This window comes from Haliotis cracherodii, unplaced genomic scaffold (assembly GCF_022045235.1).
Source record: "Haliotis cracherodii isolate W230 unplaced genomic scaffold, xgHalCrac1.p SCAF_7, whole genome shotgun sequence".
Taxonomy (NCBI): Eukaryota; Metazoa; Mollusca; class Gastropoda; order Lepetellida; family Haliotidae; genus Haliotis; species Haliotis cracherodii.
Genome location: NW_027266330.1, coordinates 15069162 through 15095439, shown reverse-complemented (window position 1 = coordinate 15095439; position 26278 = coordinate 15069162). Strand labels below are relative to the sequence as shown.

The window sequence follows — 26278 nt, the reverse complement described above, 5'->3', positions numbered from 1 at the left end:
CAATCATTTACCCACCTGACAGTGTAGTCATCTAAGTAGCACAGTTTTCTTGTTACTGAAGTATTTGTAGAAAATCCACTTAAAGTACTAATAGAGTTTGGACACAAATATATTAATATCCCCAACATATCAGAAATGATGTAGCAATGTTATATGGCACAAAGGAAAGTCTCTGTGATGTAATTGCCCGTGTATCTGACTCTGCAGGTCTTCTACACAATGACATATGTGATGTCATGGAAACTGTAATAGCAAGGCACCACACCAGCTCTCTGATGTGAAAGATCCTTGACATAAATATGGTCAATAACAGTTTCTTTCCTGGTAGTGGACACTTCAATCAGCTGCGTGAAGGGTTCTTGCAGAAGAGGTTGCGCTTTGTTTGTATTGAGGTCAATGTTGAAATCTCCCAGAAGAACTGTACTGTTAGGCACCACTTCAGTGCTGGGTTAATGTGTATACAAAGTTTTGCGAAAAAATATTAAACGGTTTCTGAGTTATGGTCAGGAAACAAAGCTTACCCCCATTCAGAGCCTATGTTCAACTTATGTCCATGGAAACGAGAAAAAATAAAAATGTCAAAAATCTCTAAATAGCAAAAGGCACCACTTCAGTACTGGGTTAATGTGTATACAAAGTTTCGCGAAAAAATATTAAACGGTTTCTGAGTTATGGTCAGGAAACAAAGCTTACCCCCATTCAGAGCCTATGCTCAACTTATGTCCATGAAAACGAGAAAAAATAAAAATGTCAAAAATCTCTAAATAGCAAAAGGCACCACTTCAGTGCTGGGTTAATGTGTATACAAAGTTTCGCGAAAAAATATTAAACGGTTTCTGAGTTATGGTCAGGAAACAAAGCTTACCCCCATTCAGAGCCTATGTTCAACTTATCTCCATGGAAACGAGAAAAAATAAAAATGTCAAAAATCTCTAAATAGCAAAAGGCACCACTTCAGTGCTGGGTTAATGTGTATACAAAGTTTCGCGAAAAAATATTAAACGGTTTCTGAGTTATGGTCAGGAAACAAAGCTTACCCCCATTCAGAGCCTATGTTCAACTTATCTCCATGGAAACGAGAAAAAATAAAAATGTCAAAAATCTCTAAATAGCAAAAGGCACCACTTCAGTGCTGGGTTAATGTGTATACAAAGTTTTGCGAAAAAATATCAAACGGTTTCTGAGTTATGGTCAGGAAACAAAGCTTACCCCCATTCAGAGCCTATGTTCAACTTATCTCCATGGAAACGAGAAAAAATAAAAATGTCAAAAATCTCTAAATAACAAAAGGCACCACTTCAGTACTGGGTTAATGTGTATACAAAGTTTCGCGAAAAAATATTAAATGGTTTCCGAGTTATGGTCAGGAAACAAAGCTTACCCCCATTCAGAGCCTATGTTCAACTTATCTCCATGGAAACGAGAAAAAATAAAAATGTCAAAAATCTCTAAATAGCAAAAGGCACCACTTCAGTGCTGGGTTAATGTGTATACAAAGTTTCGCGAAAAAATATTAAACGGTTTCTGAGTTATGGTCCGGAAACGGTGAGAACGCCGACGCCGACGCCGACGCCGACGGGAACCGTGCCAAAAACAATATGTCTCCCTCCATTCTGGGGAAGACATAATTCTGTATCTGCCTCTGAGTGCTTGTAATGATGCTGTCCCTGGAGAGACTGGTCGACCCTTATTATTCCTCACCTATGCAACAAAATGTGTAAAATATTGGGCGAAACTAGTCATTCTGAATGACCGACTACCGAAGCGAACAACTATCACTTAAATTATTTCAGGTGTTTCACATAGGTGTCAAGTCTCAAGGGTCGGCTGAGAAGGCCCACGTGACATCTATTTTCATAACGTCCACGGTTCCTAAAAAATCCATTGAGTGATAGATAACAATGAACAATCAATCAACGTATTATCAGTTACCCTTTTGAACAAAGTATGTTGTTTTTACATCGGCACTTCACGCCATGATATGAGTGTATTCCCTTTGTTCCCTTTTGACATATCCACTGTGCAAGATAACAGTGATTAATCAATCAACGTATTTTCTGTTAATCCTTTGATGACTAGGAACGATCAAGTGAATGACGACAAATACACAAGTGTAGGGTTATACCAGAAAACGTGAATGACAACAAGGGAGTAGTAATCGTATTATCGACGCAATCCGAAATCCGAAAATGCTTTCACTGCATGGATACTTTTTTTTATTTTATTAAACTATAACTGTATCTGGGGTATCTATCAAATATCTGGGGTATTTCCAAATGACGACGTCCGATGATGTTCTTTTGTCTGTTTGTTTAGGCTGAAAAAATTAATTAACATGCGCCCTTTGTCGAAATCTTTATAGTTCACAGTTAACTAACCAGTGTTCAAGAATGTGTAAAACAAATATTGCCTCCAGCTTCCAAGTTTATTTAGCTGTCCTTGCAGGCGGTAGCCCAGTCTCTGGTCACGCTCAGTTGCGTTGCGTATCATCCGGGTACTCACGAGGGGAAAAACAATAACAAAGGCAACAACCAGTCCGGGGAATGGCGTTAGATCAGTGCCCCTTTAAGTCCTCGAAAAGTATTAAAAACGTAAATTACTAAAATATAACTGTAGGGTATTGATGAAGCGGCATTTATAGTTACCTCTTCACCTGTCTTTTCCGGCATACCCGTGGGTAACCCTTGAAAACAATGTCAAATAGTCAAATATACAAAGCTATAATCACAGCAAGAGCTAAACATGTGTGTATTTATTTTACACAATACTGTTTGCAAACTAATTTGACATTCTCAGTTAGATACATGTAAGCTCCTCGACAACCCACATGTATTTATTATTTTATGATGGTATTACTGTTCATGGGAAAACAAAAATAATATTGAAATTAAGAAAAAATAGACAGAATTGCACTAAATAAACGAAATAAATCATGAACCTATATATGCAATAGGTTAATTTGTAAAACACAGGTTTCGGAGTCCATACCACACAACCAACTAAAACCACACAATCCTTCCGACTCCCAAATAACCAATCAATATTCACGGCAGATCTAATGGGCATGGCCTCAGCCCTCCACAATCAAGAATCCAAAAACCACAAAAAATCCTAATACTTACCGACTCCCTAACTGGACTGCAAGCCCTCCAAAACAAAAATACCAAAAACCGACCTAAATGAATAAATCAAATACTTAAAAGCTCCAACGACCTAACTAAGGCAGGCAAACAAATAATCTTCTTGTGGATACCCGCCCACGTAGGAATATACGGTAATGAAAACGCCGATAAAGCAGCTAAACTATCCCTCAAAATCCCAGGAATAAGCTTAAACTTACCCATCTCAAAATCAGAAATTAAAAGTGTAAACAAGCAAAATATCACAAAAAAATGGCATAACCTATATCTAAACTCAAATAGCCAAATCAAAAAAGTGATCAGCAAACCACTAACCAAACCAAAAATTCTCCATCCATCAAAAAAAAGCGACAGAGTAATCACTTAACTCCAAACAGGACACACCAACCTAAATAACCACCTAAAAAAATTTAAAAAACACACTACAGGTAACTGCCCACACTGCAAACAACCAGAAACCCCAGAACACGCACTCATCCACTGCACACACTACCTAACACATCGAACCGCATTACAAACCACCCTCAATCTAAACAAGGCTCTCACTCTAGAAGCAATACTAAACCCACAAAATAAACTAGAAAACTTCAAGGCCTTAGGCGTATTCTTAATCAAAACGGAACTAATAAAACGCTTCTAAAAACACAATAACCTACCAAATCAAAATCACATAAACAAACAAACATCCACCATACCCAGCTCCCTTAGTTCTCCTCCCCAACCCCATCAGCTGAATGCAGGTGGAAGTGTTAGACCCAAGAAGAAGGTGTACCGCCAGCGAGAGGAAAGGTTAGAGCTGCAAAAAAAACTACTTGTGACAGGTGTCACAACTGTAACACTATCCAGTATGGCCAGAGGCTGTGTAGAGGTGAGCTTATTGCGTTCATCAGAAGAAAGGGGTCAGTGACAAGGTGATGGTCATAAATCGGACAGTGTTGACAAAGAGTTTTCCGTGTACTGTACCACGAACTTGTGTCGACCCCCCTTAAAGGTTCGAGTGTCATTTCATGACCAGGTGATGGTCATAAATCGGACAGTGTTGACAAAGAGTTTCCCGTGTACTGTACCACGAACTTGTGTCGATCCCCCCTTAAAGGTTCAAGTGCCATTTCATGACCAGATGAGGGTTATAAATCGGACAGTTGTTGACCGGTTTATCGTACCACGAAATTGTTTTGACCCCCCTGAAGATTTGAGGGTCCCAGCCTTCCTATATAAACCGCACTGTCAGTGTAGTCGGGGAGAGAGGCAGAGAAGGACGCTGAACACTGACCAGGACCAGGCCGACAGAGCAGTCCAGAAGAAAACGGCAGAAGAACACGAGCCAAGCTAACAGTCAAGTCACAGCTCAGAAGGCCAGCTCAGAAGGCCAGCACACTGGGACGAGCTCTGGTCACACTGGGTGACGCCTGAAACGCCCTTGTTAAGTGTTCGTTGTACCAGCGTATAAAATTGGTCCTTGTTATTATTAAAACCTGCTGAAACCGAAGATCGTGTTTGTCTGTTGTGCTACACAACCCCCCTGACCTATGGAGACAATGTCTCACATCTTGTCGGACTATAAATTGGATGATACGTTTCATATATTTTTTGACTTTGGAAGCTGTGTGAAATAAAATATGAATGTAAAATGTTGCAAATATCTGTGTGAAATAAAAGATGAATGTAAAACTTTGATTTTTGGGTTCTTTTTTTAGTTAATACAACATATTTATTGACTGTTGAATGTGTTGCAAATAATACTTGAACCTGACATTCTTAGGCTTGATATAGTTCGTGGTTGTACACCCCATATAGAATTACACGGGGAATAAATTGGACCTGCACGCTCAGTCAGGTGTAACCACTAATCCCTTCTGTAAACATCAAGCTGGTAAACCGTCACTTCCATGGTTTGGGACTTTAGGCTATATTCGTTGAAATGTAATTATTTTTCAATTGACTTTCTTAGTTTTGTTTTTAACCAGCGCTTGCCGACATGTGCGTATATTTTGCAGTTCGCACACGGACCCTACAAGCCGTTCAGTGATGTGGTCGAGAAAGGTGTGTCAGAAAGATCAGGCAACATGGAGGGGCTTTATAGTCGCTTAATTAATTTTGGCGAAAATTTGGGATTATGAAATATGCCATGCTAATAAGGTGGAGGATCTAAAGGAGTTTGTGTGTTTTTGTAGATTTATAATTTATGTTTTATTGGTAGCTTGTTTGTTGTGTTTTTTTGTGGGTTTTTTTCTCTCTTTTTGGTTTTAGGATGGATTTGGGGATTTTAGAGTGGCCTTTGTAGCAGGTGTTTTAGTTTGCAGTTTGATTTCTGATAATTGTTTTGCCACTTTTGGACAATTTTTTCCTTTGTAATATTTCGTTTTTAGATATTGGAAAGTTGATGCTTACTTCGTCTAATTTAAGTGCTGATTTAGCTGCTTCGTCGGCATGTTCGTTACCAAACACACCGATGTGGACAGGAATCCAAACTTTTTCTATATACAGTAAACTACAGTTATAACGAACACGCTTATAACGAACTAACGGATATAACGAACTAATCTTTTTTTGTAGTTATACTGTATATATGCTTATAACGAATTACGGTTATAGCGAACTAAAATTAGTTGTCCCTTTGAGTTCGTTATAACCATAGTTTACTGTATTTGCCTAGTTGACGGAGATTGTCGTAGCTTTTAAGTATCTGAAGTATTAGCTTAGGACGTATTTTGTGTTTTTGTTTTTTATAGCCTGGATATATGACACACCAGTGTTTCACTTTTTCGTGTATGTATGCTTGTGTGGTGGATTTAGCGGTGTTTGGATCGAGATATGTCGATTGTGTGGGTTTGTAGTTTGGGTATGAAAGGGTCGTTTGGTGCTGTGTTTAGTTTTAAATCATTTAGGTTGTGAGTATTTGAGTAGTTTTGTATGTGTTGAGGTGAGGTAAGGTGAAATGGGGTCCTAGTATGTGTTAAGAAATTGGTACTAATTGTAGGTTATTTCGAGCTACCGCTTGGACTTTTGGGCTGTTTTTAAGCATTTGTTGGATTATCTTTGGTGTAGGCCCAGTAATTTATTGTGAGTTCTCGGCGTAGATCCAGGAGGATTTCGCCTGTTAGTGCCTGCAGTGATGTGCGCGGTGTGCCCTGTTGTGAGTGTGTAATGAACCTTAGTGCTTGGTATTGGACTGAGTTTAGTTTATCGTTGTATAATGAGTTGAGGGTGTTGTATATTTGGCATCCATAGTATATTTTTGATCTAATCAGTGATTTGTAAAGTGACAGTACACCCCACCCCCACCCCCTTGTTCGAACCTGTCAGGCAGCGTAGTGTGTTTAGGTCTTCAGTGCATCTATTTTCCAGGTTTTTAATGTGGGCACCCCATGTGAGATGTTCATCAAAGATTAGTCCTGGAAATTCAGTCTGGTTTTGGAAATTTTGGGGGTTATTTTTCTGTTTTAGTTTGGGTGTGTTTGCGCGCATATATCTATGTTTGAGTAATATCCATTTATTTTTTTTCGGCATTTAGTGAGAAGCCCTATTTATTCGCCCATGTTCTCTTTAATGCCTTCTGTAATAATGTTTTTGCTATGTTTCTTCTTCTGGTGCGGATCCAAAGGGCTCCGTCATCAGCGTATGTAAGTTTGAATTTTATTAGATATTGCCTTGAAAAAGTCGTTATTCATAATGTTGAAAAGTGTTGGCCTCAGAATGCTGCCTTGGGGCGTGCCATTCTCTAGGGGACAATGGTTCGATAGCGTTTGGTCGATTCCAACAGTTATTTTACGATTTGTTAAGAACATATGTATGTAGTTTATCATTTGGCCTTGAAGTCCTGCTTTTGGAGTTGTTTTAATGAGTCCGTTATGAAATACCATATCGAAAGTTTCCGAGAAATCTGGAAATTTCCCTACTGTGTGTTGTCGGTTCAGTTGTCCCGTTTTGATATCTTCGGGCGAGGTTATCTAAGGTAGAGAGGTTTGGGTAGAAACCGCTTTGATCTTGGTTTATTATGTTATTTTGGTCTAGATAGTGTTGGAGCCTGTTTTTGACCATTGTCTGCATGATTTTACAAAAGTTTGAGCTTAGGGAGATTGGTCTATAAGAATTAGCTGCGTCTGCAGGTTTATTTGGCTTTAGTATTGGGATGTAAGGACATGACCGTTTTGGTAGACGAAATTGTATAGTTTTAGTCATGATTCCAGAAGATTTGGGGGCACCCGTTTAATTATTTGGAATGAGGTTAGGTCTAGTCTGGTGACTGTTACTTTTTGTTTATTTAGTACATGGAGTAGTTCCTCAATTGCCAATGGGTGGTTTATTTCTAGGTTGTCGTCTTTGTGTAATTTGGAGAATTAATTTCTATTTTGTAATTGTGTTTGGAATTCCTTATTGAAGTTGCTATTGCTACTAATGTCTCAGAAATGGTTTGCAAGAGTATTTGCTTTATGTTTCGTTTTTTTATATGTTTTTGCGCCCTACTGTTCTTGCGTCTGATCTAGATTTATTTCTTCGTAAATTTATTTCCAGTTTTTGGCTTTCGCAATTTTGACGAGGTTTTGTACTTTATGATTTAGTTGGTGGACTACCTTTGGATTTGTGTACACACATCGTCATTTGACTTATAGCTGTTGATAAATAAGTCCTTACCAATCAGTGACTGACCACTTTTACTGTTTTTATTGTAACTACCCTTGGAACAAAGAATGTAACAAATAAACACAAGCACAAGATGTACACAGCAAGTCGTTCTGTATTATCAACCATAGGAAGCTAAACTACAATACCATTCCATATTCTCCAAAAAAATACAATACCATTCCCTGTTCCCCAACATTCTGCAATATCATTCCATAATTTCCAACATCAAAAGCCATGATTATACTACTGCCTACATAATACCATCTATGTCTACTAACTGTTCCACTTTGAAATAGGCCTTTCTGAATTATCAATATTAATTTGTAAACCTTCAGATCCTAGATCCATACATTTTACGTTTCTGGATAAAAACTAAACCTCCTTCTTAATACTTTAGTCTTATAAGGCGTGTACCAGCTGTGCACATATAATCTAACAATCACTACACAGTAGACCACGTAAAGTTCTCGATTTAATGTTGAGTACGTATTTCCACTGTGGACAAGGTATGCGTATGCGAATGCTGCAAATTCGTTTATGAGATTGTGCTTATTACTTAAAATAATAGACAAAAAAAGTACCCATTGCTCTTTAGCTCACCTGAATTATAAAGTAATAATTTGATAACACTTCAATCTTATATTAGTTCAAATGTCTTTACAGCTACAATGGATAGAATTATCATTAAATCGCCAGCATGTTGTCAGAAATGAGCGGGCCACTGCAACTTGATAATGGTAGTTATGGTGTCTTTAGTTGCCGTATACGGTGTCATATAAGGTTAGCAGCACAATACTGGGCGAGGCGTATGCGGCAACTAAAGATACAATAACGAATTTATTATGCCGAAAAGTTTACATTATTTGGTGTCTTTATCGCACGTGAAAACGTGACACTTACAACTGGTATAAACGACAAGACCAGTACATATTTTTCCGATACAACGCTTTAATATAACAATTGAATATATAATGCGGAAAATGTGAATGTTTAAACAAGTATTATAGGTAAAATGGACAGCATTTTTATAAAAATGTGACTTTAATTGCATGGTAATTTCTTGTTTGTGACGTCATCCTATATTATATACTATGACGTTGCTATTTGTAAATCAGTTACATCCGTTGTAAGTTTTTTCTCTATAATTATTATTGATAAAGTCACGAACGTGGTTTCTTTGAAAATTAATGTCTTTGCACATCACAATTAAAGATATTAAAACACAAAACAGTGTCGAATGACGAATTTCTGTACCAGAATTGTTATGTGAAATATGTGAGTTGGGTTTTGGTCACTGACGGTATGCCGATTCATATTTGGTCAGCAACAATCATCTTTGATGTTTACTGACGGTATACGGGCTCATATAGGGTTAGTAGTTCTACTCTCCGATTGGTCAATCTCACTTTGAGGCATAATATTTCATGATATTGCTTGACGGGAAGCCATTATCATGCTCGTTGTTAGGTGACGTCATATTGATGTTCAATAGTGACGTCATCTGGTTTGTCCTATGACGTTTTCACATTTATAAACGAGGGGCAGTGATATTCGTTGTGTGTAAATGTGTACAGTAAATGTTTTAAAAGCGATATTGTTGTTTATTCTTATTTGATAACAAATTCTACCCTTTTTAGTCATAATAAAGGCAGCGCTTTTTGACAGAGCATTATCATTTGCAGACACCCTCTGTCTTTTCCACCGCCCTCCTTTGTCGGGCAGTGGATGGAAGAATTCGGGCTTCTGCAATTAATAATGCCCTGAAAAGTAAAAGTGAGTTAAGGAAGAAATGGTGCAAATGATTATGTTAAAAAGAAAGAAAGGTAGTTTTGCACCATCATTTTGGACAACGATGTTGAGTGCAAAAAATTAATAGTGATGCCACTAATTTACTGAATATTGGTATTTCAATACCCAACTCTTTTACGACTTAACAGAACAGTGAACTGTTGTTACAATTGGTATATTAAATTTACAAAGGTGTATGGGGACATTTCTTAGGGCAATGAAATCAATAATTAGTCTGAAATGATCAGTTACACAACCTGATATTGCTAATATATTCAAATCTAAACATATTAATATATTAATTATTGGATTCTCTGAAAAGTGTTGGTTTTCCTTTTGCTTTGATAAATACATCAGCGTGCAAGAGTCGTTGATTGTAGAAGGGTACTTATTTGATCTGACAAATTTTAACTTGGGAGCCCTTGGTTTTGAAGCTGTCCTATTGTAACGATCGCAAAGCAAAATATTTCAGGCAAATGTCTCAGCTAAACTTACAGAAATGTACATCATGAATATTAATATTCGTAACACACAGATTATGAACATGTTTGGGTTTTAAACAATTCCAAACATGTTTAGGATATAGACATATGTAGTGATCACAACACACTTTAATTATCGGATAAGGAATAAGCGCGTTTTTTACAACAGTGTGACCTATTAAACGTCTTCTGATGAAATTACATTAAGTATCTTGGGGCCAAATCGGACTGATCACAGACCACACCCATCTGATGGAGACTATGTTGAGAATAAAGAGGGAAAAGGGCTTCACTTTGAGCAACGTGCTTCCTTTAAATATCAAGATCTGTGACACTTTAAAGTGGTATTTAGGTAGATATGATACAAGTCTATATATGTAAACAAATTTCATGATACATCTGTGAGGTTTTAGATGTTTTTGACGACAAGTCGGACCGAACACTTGTGATGTGACTATGTTGAGGGTAGGTATGGGGAAATGAGATTCACCCTAATCACCGTGTCTGCTTTAAATACGATGAACAGTGACATTTTAAAGTGGTATTTATAACGACAACCAAACACAAAGTAGTTTCACACATTTATTATGATCAAATACAAAATTATAAGTTTGGCGTATGGGGAATTCTCAGGTATGACTAAGGGTGCCCATGATTGAGCATCAATCATGCCAAGCATTGGAAACGATTTGGCCACTTGCAAATAATAACATGACGCGGCAAATCTGGACGGCCAAATCGTTGGAACTAAGTGTGTTCATGATCGAGCATCGGTCATGCCCAAGCATTGGGATCAAACGCTGGCTATAGTTCTGAGCCTCAGAGCACAGCGAGTGATTACACAGAACGGTACAAAATGGTGCGATAAATGAGAATACAAGTAGCATACAAGTTGGCTGTGGATTATTGAACTTTAGGGGGAACTATCCCAACAATTTGAGGAGGATAGTAAGGCCGTAAGACTTCGAGCAAGCTGAGGAGGATAGTTGGGCCGGGCCTGAGAATTCCCAAGTTTGAGTATGATACATAAAGTGAGACAAGTATAAATTTCATATCATATCTGGTATGACCATGAGGTTACTTTGGGAGGAGGTTGGGGAGGTGGTGGAAACTGCTTGTCATTGTTTACAACTGATAACAATGGCTGCCGACCTGTACCCACTGCGCATGCGTGGGAGGAAGGCTTGTAAGCTTCCTGGGAGGAAACTTGTGTCTGCGCATGCTCCTGTCAAACTTCCTTCCTGTCAAAACAAATAGTTACGACTACGACGGGTGTGGCTGTTGTAGGCACAAGCCGTTGTCTAAGCAATAAACTAGAAAGGTTACGAGTGCATTTTGGAAGGGATTTATGTAGCTGGTACAAGCTAGGTCAGCATGACCTGCATAAAATGTACGTAGCACCACCTTGTCGTACTTAGTGTCACCAATGTGTGATGAGCAAATTGTTGCTAACCGCAGCATAGCACACATATACCAACAATTTAAACATAAGTAAAGTAATACATGCAAGTAGCAAGAATAATACATGGTTGTTTTATTGTTGTTATAAATGTGCTCAGAGTACCGAAGAGCTATAATTTATAACGACAACCAAACACAAAGTAGTTTCACACATTTATTATGATCAAATACAAAATTATAAATTTGGCGTATGGGGAATTCTCAGGTATGACTAAGGGTGCCCATGATTGAGCATCAATCATGCCAAGCATTGGAAACGATTTGGCCACTTGCAAATAATAACATGACACCGCAAAACTTGACGGCCAAATCGTTGGCACACGACTAAGTGTGTACATGATCGAGCATCGGTCATGCCCAAGCATTGGAATCAAACGCTGGCTATAGTTCTGAGCCTCAGAGCACAGCGAGTGATTACACAGAACGGTACAATATGGTGCGATAAATGAGAATACAAGTAGCATACAAGTTGGCTGTGGATTATTGAACTTTAGGGGGAACTATCCCAGCAATTTGAGGAGGATAGTAAGGCCACAATTCGAGCCAGATGTGGATAAAAATAAAATACTATGATACAGCTGGCTGAGAATACCCCCCTAAAGAAAATAATACCTATAGCTAGTAATTGCATATAGGATTATTACGCCTGAACAACATTGGACTTGGACTGAAACGCCAAGGCTTACTCCCAGAGTTTGATGTAGTTTATGAATGAAATAGTCACGGTGGAGAGGTATACCACAGTCGGTGAGGAACAATGGGTCCGAGGCACAGGCCTGAGACTGATTGCGCAGGTTAACATAGTCTTTCATTGCCCGAACGAGGCAGGTTGGTCCGGGCACTGCATGTACAGTAATTGTCACACCTTTCCCTAGCTGTTCAGTCTTTGATTGCTTGAGAAACAGATCAAAGCAGGTGTATTCCTTGTTGAAGGTAATCGAATTCATGGATAAATGTTTTGATACTCATATTTGGCACAAGTGAATTCATCGCATCTCAAAAAGGCATAGAAGGCTAGATTAAATACAGCCTGCAATAACATGTTAGTATAATGATTGAACAAACGCTTGTCCAATTGGAAACACAAATTGCGCAACACATGGATAGTTATAGGTAAACGCTCTGCTGCCGGCAGGCTCTGTATCCGTTGAATTGCTTTCATGATAGTCCCTAGCCTAAGAGTGTTACATACTGACCATGGATTCTCAATTCCATGTCTTAGATAAGCAAACCTCACAGCAGCGAGATAGCTTCTGATTGTTGTACACTTATAATGTAGTTTGTAGAAGCAGTGTGCTACAAAGTACAAGAGGGTTTGTTCTGTGATAGGGGGCAAAGCAGCCGGCCACCAGCGTACACCAGTAGTAGTATATAGTGCACTTATGCCCGTTTTTTAATTGCAGCCCTCTCATTGGCTGATTTCTGCCCGTGATATATTGCAGCCCTCTCATTGGCTGATTTCTATCCGCAGGGCCCCCCTCCCCCCAACCCAGAGTAATGACGTCATATATTTCTGTCCTCTCATTGGCTGATTTCTACCTGCAGGGTCCCTCCCCCACCCAGGGGTTCAACCCCACCCCACCACCCAGGGTCCCACCCCACATTCCCACCCATTTTGATTTTGCGCGCTGTTATGTAACTTATTCATAATTAAACCTAGTGAATGCTATTCTAGACTTAGTGTATACAATAATAATAAAAAGAAGTTCTAAAATTACAAAGTGAAATTCTCCAGCTGAAAAAAAGAAATAGAGAAAGGATATCTTTATTGAAAGCGTCTCAGCAAAATGTTAAAAGTTTTCTTTTGGGAGATTTGGCTGTGAAAATTGATTGTTCATTTGGGAGCCCATATGATTGTGTTTCTTTTTGGGGTTCGTTGATATGGATGCCGAATCCTGTGCGTTTTGAGCCCGGGTCAAAGGGTGTAAATGTGACACCAATTTGGACATTTTTCGTGAATGCATGCTAATGTCATGGATTTAGTGGTATTTGGATCAGTTTCTTTATTTAGTCTGGTGGAGACAGATATGTCGATTTTGGGGGGTCGGAGTTTGGGTGTGAAGGTGTTATTTGGGACTGTGTTTAACTGTAGATAATTCAGGTTGTGTGTATTTCGGTAATTTATTATGCGTTGAGAGATTGATGTTAATTGAGGGTTTTTGCGAGCTAGATCTTGGAGTCTGGGGCTCTTGTTAGTTTTAAGGATCTGTTGGATTTTGGCCTTTTAGTTGGGTTGAGGCCCAGTAATTTATTGTTAGATGTTCTCGGCGTAGATCCAGGGGTATTTCGCCTCTTAGTGCCTGTAGCGATATGCTCGGTGTGCCATGCTGGGTGCGTGTGATTATCTTGAGTTCTTGATATTGAATTGAGTTTAGTTTATTGCTTAATGAGGAGTTTAAGGTGTTGTATATTTGGCCTCCATAGTCTATTTTTGATCTAATTAGTGATTTGTAAAGAGATAGTAGGGTCTTCTTGGAGGCCCCCCTACTTGGAACCTGTCAGGCAGCGTAGTGTGTTTAGGTCTTTAGTGCATCTATTTGTTAGGTTTTTAATGTGAACACCCCAGGTGAGGTGTTCATCTAAGATTAGTCCAAGGAATTTGGTTTCTTTTTTGAATTGTATGTTTTTTAAATTTTTTGTTTAGTTGTAGTTGGGAGTGTTTGCACGCATATTTCTTTGTTTGAATACTATCCCTGTGGTTTTATCGGCATTTAGCGAGAAACCCCATTTATTTACCCTTATTTGAATTTTATTTAATGCATTCTGCAGTAATTTGTGAGCCATATTTATGCTTCTAGTGCGGACCCAGAGGGCTACATCTTCCACGTATTTGGAAGTTTATATTTTATTGGGTATTCCAACGAATAGGTCATTAATCATAACGTTGAAACGTGTTGGGCTTAGAATGCTACCTTGAGGTGTGTCATTTTCTAAGGGACACTGGTTCGATAGCGTTTGGTCGATACCAACGGTTCTTTTGCGATTAGTTAGGAAGTCTTGGATATAGTTTAATATTTGGCCTGTAAGGCCTGCATTTTTAGTTTTTGTATTAGGCCGTTGTGTCATACCATGTCGAAATCTTTAGAGAAGTCTAGAAATATGGGTCCCACGATTTACAACCTCGTTGACACCACGCCATGACGATATCGAATGATGAGGGCGAGGTAATTTTCGCGTATTAACACCTCTTAAGGCTGTGTCACCCTTTATACCCGTACGGTTGGGCTACGAGTTCTGATTTTATACGTAGAGCCGACCTTTAAGGCCTAACAGCGGTACCACGAGACAATGCGTGTAGACCTCTAGGGTTAACCTCTTATAATACTAACATCGTTATACTGTCCCCTTTAAGACAACGGATGTAACGTTATGGACAAACGCTCGCGAGTTATTTTGACAGATATATACCGTAACGTAGTGCTTTAAGGTAATGCGTGTTTGCATTATGAGTAAGGTATGTATACATCTATTGCCCCGTCAATATGATCGATGTATGTTTATTCTTGAAAACGTATAGACGGCAAGGGAATAAAGTTGTCAGGATGTCCAAAACTATAGGTAAAGGGGACATTCCTACCATAGTAATGACGTAGGTTTGAGTGCGGGTCATTGACCCGGAACTGTCACGTGATTGTCCGGCGTAGGACGTTCATTCGTTATCCGGCTGGTCACGTGATTTTGATCGCCGGACTGTCATCGCGGATTTATCATTTGCGGCTCGAGCTGTTGGAGATATCGGACGTGAAAATGGATTCTCCAGATTAAAGCGCGGGTTGCGACGCTAGTGCCGACTACGGATGTAAATGTTTGGATGCGGATAGCTGTCGGAGTTCCTGGACAGTGGGATCGGATATTATGGTCATTCCCGATCAGGTATTTTAAAAATCGTTTAGATACCTACTACAAATTTCCTATTCAAATTAAGCAGACTCCTCTCGAGCTGGCCAGGTGCGGGTTATTCTACACGGGAATGAACGATTGCGTTCAGTTATATATGTGCGGTATTAAACTGTACAAATGGAAATATGAAGACAAAATCTTACAAGAACATAGAAGACATTCCCCCAACTTCGTCTACCTGAAGACTGTATTTGGCTCACCATCCATGACGATCTAAGACGTCGTCAACATCCACGTGTACAGCGTACGCACAGGTTCCTTATGGAACCACCAAATCTCCCAATAGAAAACTTTTAACATTTTGCTGAGACGCTTTCAATAAAGATATCCTTTCTCTATTTCTTTTTTTCAGCTGGAAAATTTCACTTTGTAATTTTAGAACTTCTTTTTATTATTATTGTATACACTAAGTCTAGAATAGCATTCACTAGGTTTAATTATGATTAAGTTACATAACAGCGCTCAAAATCAAAATGGGTGGGAATGTGGGGTGGGACCCTGGGTGGTGGGGTTGAACCCCTGGAGTGCTGGGGTGGGGTGGGACCCGGGGGGGGGGGAGGGGGGGGGGGGGGGACCCTGCGGGTAGAAATCAGCCAATGAGAGGACAGAAATATATGACGTCATTTCTCTGGGTTGACGGGCAGAAATCAGCCAATGAGAGGGCTGCAATTAAAAAACGGGCATAAGTGCACTATATACTACTTAAACTACACATGGCCATGAAGTTCAGGAAATTATGAAGTCCTGATTTATAAACCGCCTGCGTTTTCGTTGAGAGATCTTGTGACCAGAGCTTGTTGAGATCTGAGCAGGTGGAATCGTGATTGCTGTGATTGGAAGACATGGGGTAGGCACACCGTCTGCTTTGGGAGCTAGCTTCTTGAATCTGTCCATCTGTAATCGAGATAAAGAATCAGCTATGCAGTTATCTTTACCTGGTACGTGAGCAGCAACAAAATGGAAGTTACCACAAACGGCTGTCAGTACGAGCTTTCTGACCAGTCTCATGATGGAAGGTGATTTTGATCTACACTTATTGATGATCTCTACGGTGCGACTGTTATCACAATGGAATTTAATGTTTTTCCTTGACCAGTAATTTCCCCAAATTGTAGCAGAAATGACAATTGGATACAGTTCAAGTAGTGCTATTGACAAGTCACCATTCAGGATATCGAGCAAGTCTGTTGGCCACTGCTGTGCGAACCATTTACCCCGAAAATAAGCACCATAACCGATGGATGCTGCTGCATCTGTGTAGAGTTCTATCTCTGGTGCTGCGATCTCGTCATCGTAGAAGAATGACATGCCATTCCAGTCTGTTAAAAAATGAACGCCACATCGAAAAGTCTAGTTTGCACTCCTGGGTAATATTGACATGGTGATGTAGTTTGGGGACAGAATGTGCAAGCTTGAGCAGGTAGCTAACGAAGGCTCTACCTGGTTTAATTACCTGCATTGCAAAATTTAAATGTCCTAACACACTCAACAGTTGTCGTTTGGTGACCTTTCTTCTCTCTTGGACTGAATCGACGACAGCAAAGATTCTAGCTACTTTATCAGCTGGGAGTCGCGCTTCCATCTTGTCAGTGTCTAGGTTGATACCAAGGTACTCAAAACATGTCGTAGGGCCAATTGTTTTCTTTGGTGACAAAGGAATCTTGAGATCGTTGAAAAGATGTCGCAATTTACTCATGGTTGCATTGCCCTCGTCCTTATTTGCGTCAATTGTGAGAAAATCATCAAGTAGATGAAGAATATGAGGAATGTGGTAGACGAAGGTTGCGATCCAACAGATTGCTTGCGATAAAAGGTCAAAGACCAGTCTGGTAAAGTAATACAAGCAATTGTCCCAATGGATACCATGTAGATGCCAGAGAGAGTGATGTATGGGTATCAGTTTGAAAGCATCCACAATATCAGCTTTGCACAGATAGGCGTGTCGTCCAAGATGTTTGATGATTTGTATGGCGTCATCCAGCTTGACATACACCAGGGATTACTGTTCTTTGTCGATGAGGGAGTTTAGACTGGGATTGTTATGGTCGTTATGCTGTGCTGATAAATCAACAATCATGCGTTGTTTCCGAGAATACTTGCCTTCCACGATCCCTATGGGATTGATGCGATGGTAGGGAAACGGGGACTCTGTGAACGGACCAATGAGGTAACCCTTATTTAGCTCCGTTTGTAATAAGTTATTAGTGGCATTTGGATCTTTATTGGCAGAGATGAGATTTTGAGCAGGAGTGTTTTGAATACCCGTAAAGAATCCGTTAGTCATCTCTGCTATTAGTCTTGTCACGAAGTCATTGTCTGGATGGTTGAGCAGGTTGGTAGATAGGCGATGGACGGAAACCGGGGAGGGAGTTGCACCTAGTCAGTTCTTCTTTGAAGATGTTTTATCTTTTCTTTTGCTGATGCTTTCTTCTCTGTCTAGACTTCGGCACTTCAGGGCAGAGTGGGGTTTACGACAGAAGGAACACAGATGTCTGTATTTGCAGTTGACATGGATGTACTTGTCGGCATTGTAATTATTGCAAATTGGAATGCCTTGGTGGATAATGATTGCTCGTCCATGGCGATCAGCTCTTTTGTCCGACTGCCACCGTTTATCAGGAGTGTCATAGTGTGATGGCTGTGCTTTGGTAGCTTGAGAGGTAGAAACCAGGGAGCAGAAGTGTGTAGAATGTCCGACATCGTGACAAAGTTGACATGCATTGAGTCGTCGTCCCGTGAATATTATTCTGTATAACTCGTTATCCACTGTTCCCCAGTTGACTTTCCAGTTTTGCTGCTCCAGTAATGCTGCTGCCTTTGCAGAGAAACGCTTGTGGTACTGGTAGTATGTTAAATCTTGGTATTGTGCACGCATTTCAATGATGGTGCGCTGATATTTGTCCATTTCTTTCCTGCGTTGTGGCCAGCGACTAATCATGATGTCCCTACAGCAACCAAATGCAATGATGAAGTTACCAATTGTTAATGGCTGCCGCAATCTTGAATCCCCATTGTTAGACCCCTTAAGAAGCAAGTCCATGTCATCTACATGTATATTTTTGGACGGAGTAGAAAGATCATCTGGCATAAGCAGAAGGGCTAAGTTGATATCTCTACCTTCACATATTTGGCGGCAGAGTGTAGTTCAGACCACCTCCACCTCAGGTGTAGTACCATCCAAAATTTGTTGTGGCAAAGCTGGGAAGTTACCTTTGGGCTCCACTGCGAAGGGGTCGTCTTTGGCAAATCTGGCCGTGAATAAGCCATAACCGTGGTGAGTGCCGGACGGTGCGTCCATGATGAAATGTTCAGGCACTGAGAAATTTGGTTGTGGCTGCTGTGGGGGTTGTTGTAGTGGTGGAGGTTGTGACGGTTGTGTGATCTGCTGACGTTGCACTTGCGTTTGTAGGTTTTCCACGGTATGTTTCAGTGACTGAAATGCGATCATGGTGTCTGAAAGGTTAACACTGGACTGTGGGGGATGTCCGGAGGAAGCTCTTGAGGGTTTCTGTCATTATCTGAGACGTTGTCACTCACGGATGGCTGGTTGTGCAGAAGGTGGAAATTGTCAGTATAAAACTGCTGGTATTTTTGTCGGGTCAGGCCTGATGGAGCTGTGATGTTGAGTATGTATTTGATATAGCTGCAGATATGGGGCAGTGACCAGTTCCTAGGGAATATCTGGTATGGACGTTGATCTCTTCTGTCATTGCTCCTTACTGTAGCCGGCCTCTCTGTCGCACGACTCGGGACTGAAGACTGGAATGTTGGGGAAGCCCCTGGTACTCTTACATTCTCCGCGTGAAGAATTTCCCCTGTATCAGCAATCTGGACATCGACATGAGATTCTGCGTTACCCGATCGCCCCGGGGTGGCTGACCTCCTAGATGACTTGGGTGTCTTTTTACGTCTCACAGGTGGCATTCTCACTGTGAAGCACGGCTACGCTAATTCCAACTCGAGTAACACGCCCGGAGAGGCAGGATGGCTTCGATTATAAACTGCTTGTCATTGTTTACAACTGATAACAATGGCTGCTGACCTGTACCCACTGCGCATGCGTGGGAGGAAGGCTTGTAAGCTTCCTGAGAGGAAACTTGTGTCTGCGCATGCTCCTGTCAAACTTCCTTCCTGTCAAAACAAATAGTTACGACTACGACGGGTGTGGCTGTTGTAGGCACAAGCCGTTGTCTAAGCAATAAACTGGAAAGGTTACGAGTGCATTTTGGAAGGGATTTATGTAGCTGGTGCAAGCTAGGTCAGCATGACCTGCATAAAATGTACGTAGCACCACCTTGTCGTACTTAGTGTCACCAATGTGTGATGAGCAAATTGTTGCTAACCGCAGCATAGCACACATATACCAACAAATTAAACATAACTAAAGTAATACATGCAAGTAGCAAGAATAATACATGGTTGTTTTATTGTCGTTATAAATGTGCTCATAGTACCGAAGAGCTATAATTTAATTAGATATAGTACTATGCTATAGATTTAAGTGCTATGCCGGACAGATTGAAACTTGTATCATGATAGTTGGAAGTATTGGATACATTTCAAATCCTATTTCGTTTAACGTTTCCTATTTTACATGTAACCTAACTCAGCCACGCTAACAGGCAGTTAGACTTACTGATTTTCAAGCGATTAACTTGTAAATGCGTTGAGATGATGTGTCATTCAGTAATTAGTACGATGTTCTAGTATAAGCATATCCACCAAGATGTTAACTATGATAACGATCGAGAGATAAATAAACGCAGGTCGGGTTGGTATTTGCTACATGGTTATAGATAATAGTTAATTATAAATTGTCATTTTAAACAGTTTTTCACAAGATGAAAGAAATATTGGTGCAGGAACAGACTAGCAATTAACACTATAACCGCGATGCAATCGCGTTACTCAATACAGCCAAAAGTAACACTATATAAGACGCCGTTTGTAACTATGTATTTCTTATCTAATGATATCAGTAAATCATTTATTGATTCCATGGAATGAATTTAAATCTCAAGTTTGATTTATGACATCATGTTATATTTATTGATATTTGCGGCCTAAAAGAAAAACCACCGACTCACTTCAACAAATATCAATATATTATTGAAAATATTTCACATTATTTTTACAGCAATGGCTTCGCTGAGGTTTGGTCTGATGCTGGCACTGGTGTTTGTCATTGGATATTTCGCTTACTGTAAGTATTTATGGATGCTAGTGTTAATCACTGGATGTTACTCCCACTGTAAATATAAGTTGGTGCTGGCGTAAACCACGGATTTAACCTATTGTATTTGTTGTTGTTGCTGTCAATCATTGGATTTAACACCTACTGGAAGTATTTGTTGGTGGCGTCTATCATTGGCAGATGTACTACTTGCTGCAAGTATGTACTGACGCTTGTGTTTATCACAGAATATTACACTTATTTGCAAACCCTGGAAATGCATTATTCATTACTCAGTCATGTACGTGTTTTTAAAGGAAAGGGGGCGGTGTGTTTTTCTGGTGGTTATAAGCGTTCGCTCGTCACGCCGAAGGCTCGAGTTTGATTCCCAACATGGGTACAATGTTTGACAATGTGTGAAGCCCATTTCTGGTGTCCCCCGCCGTGATATTGCTGGACTATTGTTAAAAGCGGCGTAAAACCGTACTCACTCACTCACCTAAATAGATGCTTTTCCTCACTCGAAATGAGAATTGTGCGGAGCTGGTTGCTGGCCGCTATCGGTACGTTTGTTGATTAAAGGTAGAAATCATTAAATATACATTGTCTGCCACCGGGAAGATTTGTGTTTAAGCAGAATAATAATTAAATTTTGAGATATACAATAGAATTACAACAATGTGTACATGCGCGTGGAAACATTTGTCAAATTCAGCATCATACTACATAAATACATTTCGTAGTCTGCATTATGCACGAATGACACTTTATTTAGATAATTGATATCATAAGTTACAAATATTGCACAAATTATCCTTAGTTAAGCCTTTGAGTCTGTGGATGAGGATTCCAGGTCGAGTCGGTAGTAATGTTAGGACAATTATTTTCTATTGACAGACGCCAGTAATCGTATCCGTAATACCTCACTTTCATAAGACATTTTGGTTGTTGTAGTTTATCCTACACCATTTGGTTAATCTGCAGAAATGAAATTGTTTTTGTAAGCAATAAAAAGTGAAAGAAATCATCAACAGTTCTAATATTCACTTTCTTGAAATCAAAACATACTTTCAGAAAATTCAAACAAAACTGCATTGTTGTGAACGTGTGGGAAAGCAGCCCCTGATGACTTGCGTGAGTGTGTACAGTCAAAGGGTGATATTGTGTGAAGTCGCTTACTAACCATCGGAAAATGGAACTGTTAAAATGGACTTATTACATACTCTTCTCTGTTAGTTATTTTCAAATATTATAGTTGTTTCGAATACTAGACAGAATGATTGGCCAACTGTATTCTTTTTCTGGAATAATTACATTCGCAAGTCATGTATCACAAAAAGTGCATATTTTGTTACATTAATGTGCAGATGTAACGATCGTAACAATGTTCAGTTTATTATTTTGTCCAAAATACATACATTAAGGTGTACACACAAAAGAAAAAAATTGATGCGATGCATAAACATGGCGGCAAACTCTTTGCTCATGAGATTAGATTAACAATACAAAATATTACGCAAATCTTTCAACAACAGTGGCATGTTTAAACAAAATGAACAGTTTATTTTCGCGTTTTATATCTAAAACAATGTTTTTGACTACTATGCGACTACTGGATTTAAAAAAATGTCTTTCCACTGTAAATAAGGGTAGATGCCTATTCAGGCAGAAACTAAATGAAGCGGACGTCCATACATCAGTATGTCCACACACCAGTACGTCCATGCATCAATATGTCCACACACCAGTACGTCCATACATCAATATGTCCACACACCATTACGTCCATACATCAATATGTCCATACACCAGTACGTCCATACATCAATATGTCCATACGCCAATACATCCATACATCAATATGTGCACACACCTGTACGTCCATACATCAGTATGTCCACACACCAGTACGTCCATACATCAATATGTCCACACACCAGTACGTCCAAACATCAATATGTCCACACACCAGTACGTCCATACTTCAATATGTCCACACACAAGTACGTCCATACATCAATATGTCCATAAACCAGTACGTCCATACATCAATATGTCCATACATCAGTACGTCCATACATCAATATGTCCATACACCAAGACATCCATACATCAAAATGTCCATACACCAGTACACCCATGCCTCAATATGTCTATACACCAATACATCCATACATCAATATGTCCATACACCAATACATCCATACATCAAAATGTCCATACACCAATACACCCATGCCTCAATATGTCCATACACCAATACATCAATATGCCCATACACCATTACGTCCATACATCAATATGTTCATACACCAATACATCCATACATCAATATGTCCATACACCAATACATCCATACATCAATATGTCCATACACCAATACATCCATACATCAATATGTCCATACACAAGTACATCCATACATCAATTTATCTATACGCCAGTACATCCATACATCAATATGTCCATAGACCAATACATCCATACATCAATATGTCCATACACTAGTACGTCCATACATCAATATGTCCATACACCAATACATCCATACATCAGTTTGTCCACACACCAGTACATCCATACATCAATATGTCCATACACCAACACATCCATACACCAATTTGTCCATACACCAGTACGTCCATACATCAATATGTTCATACACCAATACATCCATACATCAATATGTCCATACACCAATACATCCATACATCAATATGTCCATACACAAGTAAGTCCATTAATCAATATGTCCATACTTCAATATGTCCATACATCAATACAACTTTAAAATGTCACTGTTCATCATATTTAAAGCAGACATGCTGGCTAAAGTTAATCTCATTTTCCCATACCTACCCTCAACATAGTCCCATCACAAGTGTTCGGTCCGACTTGGCCCGGGCAGTTAAAATCAACTTTAACCTCACATGTGTATCACGAAATGTGTTTACAATAGTAGTAGTAGTAGTAGTAGTAGTAGTAAAAGAAGTAGTAGTAGTAGTAGCAGCAGTAGTAAGTATATAAATTTCTCTTCTTCGTATATCACAATAAAACTTCGCATAGATTTAAGTCTAAAAAGATATCTGAAACATTCTATTTTCTGAGAAACCAAACCGGAGCGCCAGCCCATATCCCCTCTACTTGCAAGAACAGGAGTATATTGATTTAAACATCCTCGCAGCCTTATTTTGCACTACTTCTTTCAAACTATGTAAGCCCCATATACTGGAACCAGCAAACAAAACTGGTTCAACCAACTTCGTAAAAACATCATATGACGTTCCATCAGAATAAATATACTTAGTGTACAGAGGAGATAGCACTGTTCTATGGGACCTACACTGTTCTTTCACGGTCTTGTGTTTGTCTAAATATTCTTTTAAACATAATCATAGATAACCATGAGCGCTAGTATAAGAAATGTGAGTAATGCCACACGAAAACTGATAACAATATCTAACAACAGATTTCCTCCGAAAATGGACAATTTTGGTTTTGTCATCATTAATACTAATACGCCATTTTAAACACCAAGTAATTACGATATCTAACATATTTTGGAGATATGTATCCTTTGGAGCTAACGACGCAATATGATCAGCGTATAACAAAATGTATGACATTTCGTTATCCAATGGTACACCCCATTTGCGATTCGTTATCTCCGTGGCAAGATATATAGACTAGTATTATATCTACCTAAATACCACATTAAAGTGTCACAGATCTTGCTATTTAAAGAAAGCACGTTGCTCAAAGTTAAGCCCCTTTCCCTCTACATTCTCAACATAGTCTCCATCAGATGTGTGTGGTCTGTGTTCAGTCCGATTTGGCCCCAAGATACTTAATGTTATTTCATCAGAAGACGTTTAATAGGTCACACTGTTGTAAAAAACGTGTTAATTCCCTTATCCGATAATTAAAGCGCGTTGTGATCACTACATATGTCTATATCCTACACATGTTTGGAATTGTTTAAAGCCCAAACATGTTCATAATCTAAACGTGTTCACAACCAAATTGTGTTACGAATATTAATATTCATGATGTAAATTTGTGTCAGTTTTGCTGAGACATTTGCGACGGTTACAATAGGACAGCTTCAAAACCAAGGGCACCAAAGTAAAAACTTGTCAGATCAAATAAGTACCTCTCCACAATCCAAGACTCTTGCATGCTGATGTATTTATCCAAACAAAATGAAAACCAACACTTTTCAGAGAATCCAGTATTTAATATAGTTCTTCCATTAACTTCTGCAAATGATTATGCTCTGACACAAAGCGCTGCTGTTATTATAGCTAAAATGGATAGAATTTGTTATCAAATAAGAATAAAGAAGAATATCGCTTTTAAAACATTTACTGTAATCAACACACAACAAACATCACTACCCCACTTTTACAAATGTGAAAACGTCAGAGAACAAACAAGATGACGTCACTATTGAGAATCAATATGACGTCACCTAACAACGAGCGTGATAATGGCCTCTCGTCAAGCAATATATACTAGCATTATTATGCTTGAAGGTGAGATTGACCAATCAGAGAGTAGAATTACTAACCCTATATGAGCCCGTATACCGTCAGTAAAAATCCAAGATGGCCGCGAATAACATCACATAGCAATAGAATAGATAGCAGACCGTAAGGGTAAGGCTATCAAGTTACAGTTGCCCACAGATTTCAGATAAAATGCTGGCAATACTTGTTTAAACGTTCATATTTTGTGCGTTTATATTCCATTGTTAGCATTTATGTTTACATTGAAAAGTTGTATCGGAAAGGTATGTACAGGCCCTGTCGTTTGGACCGGTTGTTAGTGTGAAGTTTTTCTTGTGCGATAAAGACACCAAATAATGTAAACTTTTCGGCATAATAAATTCGTTATGGTGTCTCTAGTTGCCGTATACGCCTCGCCCAATATTTTTCTGCTAACCTAATATGACACTGTATGCGACAAGTAAAAAGACACCATAGCTAATATTATCAACTTACAGTGGCCCGCTCATTTCTGATAACATGCGGGCGGTTTAATGATAATTTTATCCATTGTAGCTATAAAGATATACTCTAAAAAAAAAAAGAAATGCAAAACGGATATTTTTGGCCATAAAAGATAAATTTGCGGACCAAGAAAACAGAAGTGACAAGAAACAACGCCATAGGCCGCTTGCAGGCAGGGGAATCCCGATCAGTTGGTTTAGCGACGAATCAAGAGCATGGGTCTACAGACGTCGTAGGCCGGAAACTGTGTACAGGAAGTGGACAGGTTTGGTGGGGGTAGCATTATGATGTGGGCGTCTATCTCTCATCATGGCAGTACGGGTTTGGTCCATATCAACGAAAATCTTCTACCATGCGTCCTCCCAATTGTAGCAAACGGCAACGGTGTATTCCAGCAGGACAACGCTCGACCGCATACAGCACGGATCACAAGAGCCTGTCTACACAACAACAACGTTGATGTTCTTCCCTGACCCTCTGGGTCTCCCGATAGAGCACCTGTGGGATGAAATGGATAGACACACTGACGTCAACCACAACCCTAGACGTTGCAACAGTTGCCTTTTGCGTTGCAGGCCGAGTTGGCTACCATTCCCCAGGATGTGACTCGCATACTCGTCTTCCATGGACAGGACATGTTAGGCTGCTATGAATTTCAACGAGGGACATTGGTAGCTGACCTTCACCTTGGACTTT

General features: G+C 39.5%; 1 protein-coding gene and 1 pseudogene across 1 annotated transcript in view; one reads left to right on the top strand and one right to left on the bottom strand.

Moving 5' to 3' along the window:
• LOC139447595 (uncharacterized) overlaps window positions 1-26278 on the top strand; it is a 56061-nt gene that overhangs the window by 6792 nt on the left and 22991 nt on the right. Inside the window, exons 2-3 of the mRNA XM_071229001.1 lie at window positions 5138-5196; window positions 20535-20600. Coding sequence (XP_071085102.1) covers window positions 5169-5196; window positions 20535-20600 — 94 coding nt within the window. The 5' untranslated portion in view covers window positions 5138-5168. The remainder of the gene's footprint in view (window positions 1-5137; window positions 5197-20534; window positions 20601-26278) is intronic.
• Window positions 11155-19321, bottom strand: LOC139447793 (uncharacterized; annotated as a pseudogene).